The following is a 12,428-nucleotide window of genomic DNA, read 5'->3' as shown; positions in this document are numbered from 1 at the left end:
TTTATCCAAAGCAACTTACATTGCACTGTATTATACATTTGTGTCTGACTATGTGCAATCCCCTGGGATCAAACCCATGACCTTGGAAATGCTAGTGCCATGCTCTAGCCACTGACCCACAGGACAGCTATGAAATACTGTGGTGTCAAAGTTATATATCAATAATCAACTTTTTATTGATTAGATATTTGCAAAACCCAATGACAAACATAAAGGGTGACTAATAATAATGATTTATGGCAACAACAAAAAAAAAACAGAAAATATGGAGATACAAGGTTTCAGAAGGACAGCAGCAAAATGGAAAAAACGCTATCACAACTTCTGTTTTATGCCAACTTTAAATAAATCAGAACAAACGTGTTGCAAAAATATGCTATAAAGCCTATATTTGCAAAGCCCAGGCTCGCACCAAAAAGACGAATTGTTATCCTAGTTAGGGTTGTGAACTTTACAATATGCCTACATAGTACATCTCTTCATACCAAAATAGGAGCAAGCGAAATCCTGTTTTCTATTATATGTTCCCGTTAAATCTTAAATTTCAAGTACTCTTGCTGAAGTGGTTTGGGGTTTCGCCAGTGTGCCAGAGTTTATTCATTCTAGGTGGCCATGGTGGAAAGTGAGCGGGAGAAATCTGTGCGCGCTGAGAGTTTGAGGGTCTGAGTATGACATGGTAATGTATTCAAATCTAGTCCACATAGACGCCCCTCTAAGCTATTATAGGCTGGTTGAAATGGGGCTACCTCTAATTACACAACCAAGGTCCTGTACTCCTCAGAGGCAAGACATACAGCTATTCAGCAATGGAGATTTGAAGCGCCACACACACATTTTCATTCTTTCTGTATTTTTATATACACAGGCTGGATCTCTCTCCTCTTCCGTGCCCCCTTGGGGTACGAGCTAGCATGGCCCCACATCCTTAAAATTGATTCTTTATAGAGTGCTGTGGGGATGTTCGCTATAAAATTCGCCTCCCTGAGGTGCCGTGAGACACTGAGGGAACAATCAGGATTGCGAATGAAGACTCTAGGTTAGGCTTTTTTGGACACCTTGGATTGGAAAACCAGGTTTACGTTGCTGCCGGCTTTTGTGTTTGTGTACCGTCACAGTCTCGTCCAATCACGACAAAGGGATTTGTCAATTGCCGAGCGTTCCCTGTTTCTCTCCATCCCAGCTGATAGCAAAGTGACCTTGGATTTATCGCTGCCATCGGAAGGGCTGCTGAAGGAATATTTACGAGGTTCCCAGCCTTTATGGCTCGGCTTAATTGCACAGGTCGGCTTTTATTGGCTGTGCGTCTGCAGCGGGAGTCGCCACCAGGGAAAAGTAAACCTTGATCACGGTGCACATGACGACTATCCAAACAAGGATGATGGTTAACCACAGACAAGTGAAGAGAAATATCCCGAGGCCTCTGGCACAGGCAGATGTCCCCACTTAACATTCATTGTTTATTAAGGGGGTTGTGTTATTATGAATCTTGCCCGCCTGTACACCACTGGACTACGACGGCAAAATCCTGAGAATAATTGCTCCGGTTCTCATCAAGACGGTTTTTTCCTGTACGGTTCGTCTTCATCTGGTTGTGAGCAATAGGCTGCGAGTTTATAAAGGAGATAGATTAGATGTAGATTCGATTAATGTTCTTTCATTATTTGCTCATCCTTGCTTCTTTTTCTTCTTCAAATCAAAGTATCCCAGTTGAGAATCAAGTCACGTTTTTGGTTCACATGCTATGAAATTGCAATTCGGGAGCCAATGTTTTATTTATAAATTGCATCCGAGGGTGTTACGGCATGCCCTGACTGCATTATGACAATCCCGGCCTATAGCACCGTAGTGTAAATAACCTATGGTGGTAGACATCAGTTATTCTAGGCATCCCACGCACCAGAGGAAAAGAAAAGCAGCGATGGTTCGTCTCACAGAGGAGCTGGGTCATTAAACAGACACGTGTAATGACAAGAGCCCATAACCATCCCTGACATTGACTGTGCCGTTAAACCCCCATGCTCCCTGTAATGCCATAAAGCCGCTTTGAACTGAATGTAGCACAGAATATTACTGTATTGATGTTGTGTTCACACAAGGTTGAATGAATCTACTAGTTTTGAATTGTTGATGTTCATGTGATACAATGATACATTTTGTTATTAAGTTATCAATGTCATTTTCAGCCAATCAGCAGGCAGTACGTGGCAGACGGTTGCAGATTTTGTGAAACTGGAGAAGCACACGGTAACCGGGCTGTCTCCGAACACCATTTACTTGTTTATTGTGCGGGCGGTAAACGCATACGGCCTGAGCGACCCCAGCCCTATCTCAGAGCCCGTACGAACACAAGGTTGGTACTCTGGAGACCAGTTACATTTATTACCACTGTATATATAGATCTTAAAAAAACAATTGAACATAAAAGCAGTCATGACCGGTAATAAATTGTGTCTGTATTTACAGATTATATAAAAATCTGTTATATTCCGTGTCAGTTGGATGTATTGTGTGAACCTATTATTTCACCCATAAAGAAAAAATTATACTATTACTATTTTTTATTTTATTATTATTATTGTTTATTTTTTTATTATTTTATATATATTGTTAATATAAATATATATAATACAAATTAATATTCTATTATTTTGCATAGTATGTGTGTATATATAATTATTTATAGTAATACAGATCAAATTAATTATTGATGTCTGGTGTCTGCAGATGTAAGTCCTACAGGTCAAGGTGTGGACCACAGACAGGTTCAAAGGGAGCTGGGAGAGATGGCCGTGCAGCTTCACGAGCCAACACTCCTGACCGCGTCTAGCGTTAAGATCAGCTGGAACGTGAGTACCTTCAACACATTTGAACCTCTCAGCACCCCTCACGATTCACCCGGCCGCTGACCTTATCTCATGTCTCCGTCTCACCATCTCCCAGGTCGACCGTCAGTCTCAGTACATCCAGGGTTATCGCTTGCTTTATCGTCCTGTCGGCGGTTCCTGGTCTCAACAGGATGTGAAAGCGGCAACTGAGCGAAACGCCGTCATCACCAACCTGCTCAAAGGCACGGAGTACGAGATTAAAATACGACCCTACTTTAATGAGTTCCAGGGGATGGACAGCCGCCCGCTGACGTTCCACACGCCAGAGGAGGGTGAGATATCTGCCGCTCTTTCGTTTGAGGCACTTCAATTTCATTTTGCTGTAATCAATTGGATTGGAGTTCATTCAGCCAGGTTTAACTTGATTCTGATTTGCCGCACATAAACAAGATCAATCTTTTCATCCGGCGAAATCGAATTATGGAGGAGGATAATGTAGATGCTATTAAGGACACTTACTTTTTTAAAATTGTAATACGATTTTAATTCTCAGTGCCAAGTGCTCCCCCTCGTGCTGTAACCGTGGCAACAGTCAAGCTCAGCAACAGTTCAAGCATCAGCGTGTTGTGGCAGCCTCCTCCCACTGAGATGCAAAATGGAGTCATTCAAGAATATAAGGTGAGATTTTAATTTCAAGGACGACACCTTAAAACATTACATGCTAACATTACATCCTTAAGCTGAGCCGTAACTTTTTCTGTCTACCACCATCTCTGTTTCAATTCTATGTAGTGGGTTTTTGGATGCATGAGATTTCACAGCGGGCGGGGGCTACCCAGCATGATGGCACAATAATAGAAACATAATCATGGTCAGGATGCTTCTAAACCCTTATCTCTTCTCGCCTTAGGTTTGGTGTATGGGAAACGACTCCCAGATGCGGTATCACATCAATCAGACTGTGGACGGGAACGTGCTGACCACTTTGTTAAAGGGACTTCTGCCCGGCGTGTTGTACCAGGTTGAGGTGGCCGCTGTAACCAGCGCAGGGGTGGGCGCCCACAGTCAGCCCGTGTCTGTGCTTATCAGTAAGTGCTTGCTAAAACATCAACCACCAACCAATGAAAAGCTTGTTTAGTCAAGTCTTGCTGAGAAAAGTAGTACAAAACTTGTACGTTCTCTTGTACATTTTTTTTTTTAAAACAGCTGCTATGAGACTAAAGTTCCTGATTCTTTCCAACACGTTGGATGGTATTAAGACATTCAGTTTGAAAGTAACCCTCTGATCTGCGTTTCTCTCTCTCTTTCTCTCCAGAATTGCCCGCAGAGCAGCCCGCAGTCACAGGTGGAGGCAGCGAATCCGACGAGAACGTCAGTCTTTCTGAGCAGATCACAGATGTAGTGAAGCAGCCGGCTTTCATCGCAGGCATCGGCGGTGCATGCTGGGTAATCCTTATGGGATTCAGCGTGTGGATTTACTGCAGACGCAAGAAGAGGAAAGAGCTCAGCCACTACACGGCGTCCTTTGCATACACACCTGCAGGTATGCAGATGTGCACAGGTGTTACGTATACCACACAACACACAGGAGGAATTCACAAGGGATCAATCCCGCCCAGCCATGGTGCTGTTTATTCACACGAGCTGTCTGCTTTGTGTTAGCCCTGATTCTCTGAAGGAATTATACAAACCGGTAGCGTTTCAAACGTGCTACAAAATCTGGGTTTAGCGTGATTTGCATGACATGGGTTTAAATTCCCATCCCTTCCAGGTTGTGGAAGATGCAGTGGGCTTACACAGTCAGCATATAAACTTTAACCTTAGTTAGGGATACAGTGAAATAGAATCATTCCAAGTTGATTTGATGCCCATAGTATTTGTTCTGAAGGTTTTGTTTGATCTCTCTTTTGTAGTTGGTTTTCCACATGGAGAAAGTTCTGGACTGAATGGAAGGTAATGGATGCCTTTACATTTAAGCAAGTCAATACTGTTGAGTTAATCTAAATATAGTAAATATCAATACAATAGTAAATAGTATAATAATAAATATAGTAGTAAATAGTAAAATAATAAATATAGTAGTAAATAGTAAATATAATAGTAACTACTGTATAAATTAGAGATGCACCGATAATCAGTATCGGTCGATAAAACCAAATTTTTATACTATCGTCTATTGATACCGATAATTTAAAAACAGCCGATGATCAGGGCCGATATATCCTGTCAATCAAAAGAGGACAGGAAAATGAAATGAACTTGTGCTCTGTATATAGAAAATGTTAAGAAACATTGCCAGTTTGATGCCCAGTATTGATAGTCATTAAATGAATTAATAACATTCAGAAAGTTAAGGAATTCTAATTTAATCTTCAGAATCGGTATCGGTAGATATCATTCGGAATAATTGGTATCGGTGGAGAAATTTTGTATTGGTGCATCTTTACTTTAAATAGTAAATATAATAGTGAATAGTAAATTAAAGAGTATACCAATAAATATAGTAAATGTTACTATAGTAACTATAAATATAATAGTAAATTTAGTTAATATATAAAAGTAACTATAAATATAATACATTTACATTTAGTCATTTAGCAGACGCTTTTATTCAAAGCGACTTACAGATGAGGGAAACAATGGAAGCAATTGGAACAACAGTTCCATAATAGTAAATAGTATAATAATAAATATAATAGTAATACTAGTAAATATAAGTATAATAGTAAATAATAATTAATATAATAATTGTAAATATTGTAAATATAATACTTAACTATAAATGTAATAGTAATACTATGATAATAAATATATCAGAGTAAATAGTAAATATAATAGTAATAGTAGTCAATCTATAAAAGTAATATTATTGTCTGTTTTTGCAGGCCTGGTATGTTGGGTGCTAACATGGGAAATTACCCTTGGCTAGCTGACTCTTGGCCAACTACTAACCTCGTACACAATGGGAAAGATTCGGTGAACTGCTGTACATCTAAACATGACACACCGGAGAGATATTACAATGGTAAGACTCCTGCTACGAAACATTTATGCATCAAGACCAATTGCCTGTACTGTTTAAATGCATTTAATGGTCACACCATTTATTCAGCTTTATTCATTCCCCTTTGTTTCCTCAGAAGCAGGAATCTCTAACTACCTGAACCAAACTGAGAAATACAGCACCGACTCCAATGAAGGCCCCATCTACAGCACCATTGATCCCACCAGCGAAGATCTGCGCAGCTTCACCGCTCAATACTCTCAACACACCACTCCCTACGCCAGTACTCCCATCATGCCTTTCACCAACCAGACTCCTTGCAGTCCAGAACAAGATGGCAGCCACTGGATGACTCAGCCTGGAACCTCCAGCTCTCAGTATGCGCAGCCAGACCGCTCCAAGACTGATAATGGTACAGAGATCTCTTACCTATTGTCTTAAAAAAAGTGCATCCCATTTTCTATCCAAAAATCTAAACTGCACCTTCTGTTCCTACAGCAAAACAATCAAAGCAGAAGTTGATGGGGAAGGCAGTGAAAACTCCCTCGCTCAACTGGATGGAAGTGTTGCCCCCTCCGCCCCCCTCTGGAGATCTGGACGAGTGTGAAGAGGAGGATGAGAACGAACTAATCCAGGATATGGGGTAAAGTTTAATGAAAGTTTCCAAATTAATTTCACTGCAGTGCTGAGGAACATTAAAGAAACGCTTATTATAGAAGCTTTGGAAAAGAAGTCTCGCCATTCAGTTAATAAGAACCACTTGCTTTACTGGCAAAGGCATACGCTTTTTTCTCCAGAATGTATATTAGCTGGACCAGTTTTAGCATAATTTAAGGTCCAGAAATTGCATTTACAGCCATTGTTTTCTGGGTTTATTGATAATAAAATCTGTTATTCAAATGTAATCTTGGCAATCTTTTTAAAGTTTGCATTTATGAGCTGAAACAATTTAAGCTGTATAATTTATCAGTACCCATATTCCCGTAAAAACTGTTTTTGGAGATTTTGGGCTGCAATTCCATACCTACAAATTAGCCTCAAGGACGTTTTAACTTCATAATTTTCCATGTCAAGTGTCAACCATTGCTAAACAATTTAAAAGCAAACTTGCAGGTCCTTATTGTACCAGGAAAGATCTCATTATTATCTACAAATGCAGAGCTAGAGCTTTTATTGCTGTTGACAAGGTTTTATCTGGAGGCTAACAAAGTTAGCGTCATGCTACGCTCGAGTCTGGCCTGTTTCTGTGTTTCCACATGAAATGGCTAACTCTTCTGTTGTTTCTACCTGTATCGTATTAGTTTCTTGTTAGCAGAGAGCGCGGTCAGCATTAGCCTCAGAGTGCCCCAGCCACGGGCGGTGAGATGTGCACTAGCGTTGACGGGTAGAGACGCTCTTATATCTCCAACCACTGCCCGCAAGGGCACTAACAAGAGAAAGGCACATTTGCTTCAGCGGTTAACCAGCCTGGACTCAGATTACAGTGCGATCTGCGAATCCGATAACCTTGACAGCCTCTTTCGGACAGCCATCCCGCAGTAACCACATTAGCCACAGGTAGAACCGTCTCAAGTTTCTTCCTCTGAGCAGAATTACACCATTATTCCAGCACTAGCACGCAAATCCACACTAACAGCCAAACTTGAAAATTTGCACTTCACTCGCGGATAATGAGGTTGACCTTCCTGCCAGCCCTGAGGTGCTTCGGAAAAGAACATGGGCTGTGCTATTGCATTTAAACTTGCTTAAATAACTCGCCCCTTTGCTCAGCATGGCGCGACCAATGTATTCACAGCCGTCCGTTTGCTGGAGTACAGAGCATTCTGTGTGTGTCAGTCACTTCAGTCATGTGCCCTCAAAGTGCCCGGGGCGGAATATTGAGGCAATGTCATTCAAAATGTCACTGCATTTAACTTATTTTCCCTTGCTCTTGCTTGGATTAGCCCTGCCGGACCCGAAGCATCACGCATATTGTTATCTGGAGGCCAAGCTGTCTGATTTGACAGAAATCGATATGCCACCGGTTGCACTGAGCCGGTGATTTTTTTCAGCCGAGCGGTCATAATGAGTGTGCACGGATTGATTTAGCAGTACAGAATTTGGTTAGAGTACAGAAATGAAGTCATTCGTTCCTTTACTCTGACTGACTCTCTTAAGTCAAAAGGGCAAAGAAAAGAAAAGTTTATGCATGCCTGATGGGCAGCACATGTTTTGCACAGTTTGATAAATTCATTTTCCTCGAGGTGAACCAAAAATGTAATTATTCTGTTTCATAGCTAGCTACTTGCCATCCCTAATTCATTAAAAGTAGTACAAGAGTAGAGCATTTTTATTCTAGAGAGCACTTAAAGAGTTAAAAGAATGTATTTTGAAGAACATTGGTGACCAAACAATGCGGGACCCCATTGATTTCCACTGTATAAGCCATTGAGACATTTCTCAAAATATCTTCTTTTGTGTTCCACAGATAAAAGACCCATATACAGGTTTTGAATGACTTAAGGGTGAATAAATGATTATTTTGGGGTGAATTATCCCTTTAATTGGACCAAATTTGAGCCATCAGTATCTTGTTAATATTTGAGAAGACGCGTTGTAAATGCATATGTGCTAAAAGTTTAATAATTGTAGATATTTGTATTTCTTCTGTATATTTGCATAAATTTGTCTGCTATGTGTATGAATTCAGTAGCATATAGAAAAAAAACCTGAAAGCAAGAAAAACAAATATTTTGATTTAATTTGTGTTCCTGAAGCTTCGTGTAAATTGGTAGAGTGTTGCTGTAGCGACACAAAGTTTGTGAGTTCTACTACCAGGAAACGTACGGTATATGTTTGACAAAAATTTGTCTCTCAAAAGAATATCTCTTTTGGTTACCGTAATGATGTCAGATACACAGAAATGATGTTGCAACTCTTTTCACACAGGTCAGATGAAGAAGACTGGTGTCCTCCTCTCCCAGAGAGGACTTACCTGATGGATGGTATGATCGAGGACGGTCCTGCTCCACCTCCGAGAGTAGACGCCTCCTCACCCACCACTTCCTACAGCCACCAGTCCACAGCCACCCTAACACCATCTCCTAGAGACGATAGCCACTGTCACGATATACCACGCTTACACCAACTCGAGCAGCCACAGATAGCACGGTGAGATAGCAACAATTCTTTTGATCTTTGTGTCACATTTAGTGATAACACCAGCCAGACTCGAACCTGCATTGGCCGCAGGAGCACCACAGATGAATATGTGGAGCTAACCCTTAGACCAGGGCTAGTCAACTGGCGGCCCGCCAATCATCTTTTCCTGACCTGCCTTAACATTTCAAATAAGTGGAGAGACTTTAAGAACGGTGTGCTTTAAATTTACGTCCTCCTGAGACGCCACATCTTTAAATGTCCAAAACGCTGCTACATTCAAAACGAAAGTAATTCCCGCGGCTCATAATGATTTACGTCTTCTAAAGCGATTTGATCGGTCAGTTCAAGAAACTTAATGTTATTTACAACGTTATAATCAGCAATGCATTGCACAGCCACAGGCAATCGGTTTGCGCACGCGATAGGTCGTGTTCTAAAACGCGTTTCGTGCCCTTGAAAGTAGGCTAATTGTAGGAAGGGTACACCGCGTGAATGGTTGTCTCAGATAAGGGGAAAACGGTGTTGTTTTTATTACTGCATTCATTATGAATAATGGCTATATTTATGAAAAACAGCTGTTCATCTCCCCCAGAACTCGCACTATACAAAGGCTCTGGCCTATAAGTGCGTGGGGCACATGAATGTGATTGGTATTCACCCGAAGATGTGATAATAGCGTTCAGTTTTTTGCACAGATCAATTGACTCGCTTTATAAGACGCTAATTTAACGTCACAAGGGGTAGGGATTACTTTTGTGTTGAATGTATTTGCGTTTTTGACTTTTATTGATTTAACTTTAATTAATTCAACCAAATATCTTCATAACTATCTTCTTGAAAAAACAATGCCACCCACATCTCGATGTACTGGAGGACTGTGGGTGAGTAAATTAGTAGCCATTTTTGGGTAAAGTAACGCATTAAGGAATATAAAAGACAATTAAAAAGACAATATCCCTTTTAATTGAATATCATGAAAAGGCACAAATACTGGATGCAATATTGTGTGCATGTTTTAATATATGGCCTATAAGTAACAGCAACAAAAACAGTATAAAAGGAACAAAATGCAATAAATAACAGAAGAAATGAGAATATGGTCAAAAAACTGTCCCGCATCCTATTTATACTTTTGGAATCTGGCCCTCAAAGAAAAGTAGTTGAAGACCCCTGCCCTAGACTCTCTTTATTTCACCATTTATTTTTGTCTTAAAAGTAGCATAGTACATTTTTTGACATTTTGAGTTCAACCAGGTTCTGCACAAGTGAACTAAAAAAAGTCTTGTTCCAAACTTTATTTTTTTTTACTTTTTAAATTTGATTTGGAGGTGAATAAATTACTTTATTTATGCACATATTCTAAAGCCGGTGTTCACTCTAAGACTGTCAATATCAGCCATCCATTAGGGAATTGGGCTTCTTCAGTTACATCATCATCATCATTAACAGAATTCTTTATTTGTTTTCATTCTCTAAGAAGAATTCTTATGCTTGTACTGTTTGTTCCTGCTCGAGAAAATACGTTTTATGAATAATTTATTCCTCTTCAAGTCCATGTTTATTATATAACCTCGGCGCAGAGCAGATATTTGCTGTATGAAACCAGCATCTATCTTACTGCTAGACATCAACTGGGCCGTGTTTTATAAGATCATGTTGTTTAATCTTGAGCGAATGTTCGATTTAATACATTTTAACAAATTTCTTTTTTCGTGCATATTCCGTCAAACTTTCTAACTGATCGAACATATTTCTTGCCAACAGCCGGTTGCCGTGTGGACCAGTGCCTGTGCCACGAGCACCAAGCCCACCCCTCACCCAATCCAACCCAAACCTGTCAGCCAATCGGGAGTGCTGTGACAACACTGTGCCACACCGCTCGGCACACAAGCGGGACCTGAGCCAAGGCGCTGCCCAAAGCATAGAAAACATTAGCAACACTACACCAGGTGTGTGTGTGTGTGCTTATTCATTTAGCATACACATTAGCATTGTTGTTTAGAATGCCTCAGTTTCCTTTAAATGTGCCACGAGAGTTTTTAATTCTTTAGTGGAAAAATACATGACTTGCAGAAATACAAAATGAAACAAACGCTTTTCTACTCGCTTAAAAAAAATAGCTGTTTCAGTTGCATCTCTGTGGTTTTACGTTGTCCCTGTAGGTCGAGCGAGGCCCTCCGCAGACAATGCGCACACGCCTCCCGGGCAGAAATCCAAAGTGAAAAAGAAAGCCTCTAAGAGCGTTCAATACCGAAGAGATATACTGCAGGGCGGTGAGTTATCGAGCAGACCTCTCTCAGAATGAAGTTAGTTAATCATCTGCTCTGCTGTGGAGTGCTTTGCTTCTTCTGGCTAACACGGTAGTTGTGTCTCTGCAGATCTGCCCCCTCCTCCTGAGCCTCCTCCTGAGGATCAACCTGACTGTGCCCATGTAGGGGAATTCGAATGTGGCCAGACGTCTTTGGAGAGAGGAGGAAGCTCTCATTCCTCTATGGAGAGGAGAGAACAGGGAACACCCAATCGGAAAAACTCTTCACATAGACGGAAAGATGGTTAGAGAACTTTACGCTTTGTTTCTGTTGTAATAGGGACCTTCAGTATATGAAATAAACAATATTCATTGCGTTTTTGTCCCATGTGTATGAATTTCATTGCATTAGGTGAACAAATCTTTAAGTGCAAATAAATGTGGCTAGACCTTTTCTCAGAAGTCAATTTACTTTATTGATTTTCCAACTTCGTTTTCAAGTGATATCATAACCACTTTACTGATGAATTCTGTTACTTTTATTATTCAAACATCTTTTTGTTAATAGCGTTGCTTAAAATGTGTGCTTGAGCTGTAAGCCAATTCATATTTTCTTAACTATTGCCATTCATACAAGTGTCTTAAAGGGATAGTTCACCCAAACACGAAAAATGTGTCATTTATTAACCCGCTTGTCATTTCATACCTGTATGACTTTCTTCTGAAGATAGATATTTGGAAATACGTTGGTAACCGAACCACGGCGGTACCCATTTCCTTGCATTGGTTTTGTGTCCATACAATAGAAGTGAATGGGTACATTCTTCAAAATATCTTCTTTGTGTTCTAAAAATGATAGAAACTCATACAGGTTTTAAATTACAAAAGGGTGAGGAAATGATGACAGAATTTTCATTGTGGGGTGAACTATCCCTTTAAGTTTCTCTTTAAGGTCTGTATTTTGTCATTGTGTTACTTATGAATCATCCTTCTATTGTATCAATACACTTACGTAAACAGCTGACTGATTATGGATTTGTTTGTGTGCCTCACAGTAGAGGATGACTTAATTCCTTACAACAAGCCCAACTTCCTGTCTCGGGGTCAGATGTCCAGCAACTGCTCCACAACAGGAAGTTCATCATCACGAGGGTCAACAGGATCACGGGGGCAAGGAACGGGCAGAAAGAGGAATGATGTAAGAATGTGT

General features: G+C 40.4%; 1 protein-coding gene across 3 annotated transcripts in view; it reads left to right on the top strand.

The window, feature by feature from the left end:
* Positions 1-12,428, top strand: part of robo3 (roundabout, axon guidance receptor, homolog 3 (Drosophila)) — a 123,238-nt gene that overhangs the window by 108,730 nt on the left and 2,080 nt on the right. For all 3 annotated transcript variants that reach the window (XM_057321164.1, XM_057321166.1, XM_057321165.1), the window contains exons 12-26: positions 2,184-2,350; positions 2,725-2,846; positions 2,941-3,157; positions 3,379-3,503; positions 3,736-3,913; positions 4,141-4,368; positions 4,739-4,778; positions 5,711-5,850; positions 5,966-6,241; positions 6,328-6,472; positions 8,758-8,979; positions 10,735-10,919; positions 11,133-11,243; positions 11,349-11,522; positions 12,274-12,416. In XM_057321164.1, coding sequence (XP_057177147.1) covers positions 2,184-2,350; positions 2,725-2,846; positions 2,941-3,157; positions 3,379-3,503; positions 3,736-3,913; positions 4,141-4,368; positions 4,739-4,778; positions 5,711-5,850; positions 5,966-6,241; positions 6,328-6,472; positions 8,758-8,979; positions 10,735-10,919; positions 11,133-11,243; positions 11,349-11,522; positions 12,274-12,416 — 2,473 coding nt within the window. The remainder of the gene's footprint in view (positions 1-2,183; positions 2,351-2,724; positions 2,847-2,940; positions 3,158-3,378; positions 3,504-3,735; positions 3,914-4,140; positions 4,369-4,738; positions 4,779-5,710; positions 5,851-5,965; positions 6,242-6,327; positions 6,473-8,757; positions 8,980-10,734; positions 10,920-11,132; positions 11,244-11,348; positions 11,523-12,273; positions 12,417-12,428) is intronic.

This window comes from Triplophysa rosa, linkage group LG22 (genome assembly GCF_024868665.1).
Source record: "Triplophysa rosa linkage group LG22, Trosa_1v2, whole genome shotgun sequence".
NCBI classification, from domain to species: domain Eukaryota; kingdom Metazoa; phylum Chordata; class Actinopteri; order Cypriniformes; family Nemacheilidae; genus Triplophysa; species Triplophysa rosa.
This window is presented reverse-complemented; position numbering and strand designations above follow the sequence as displayed.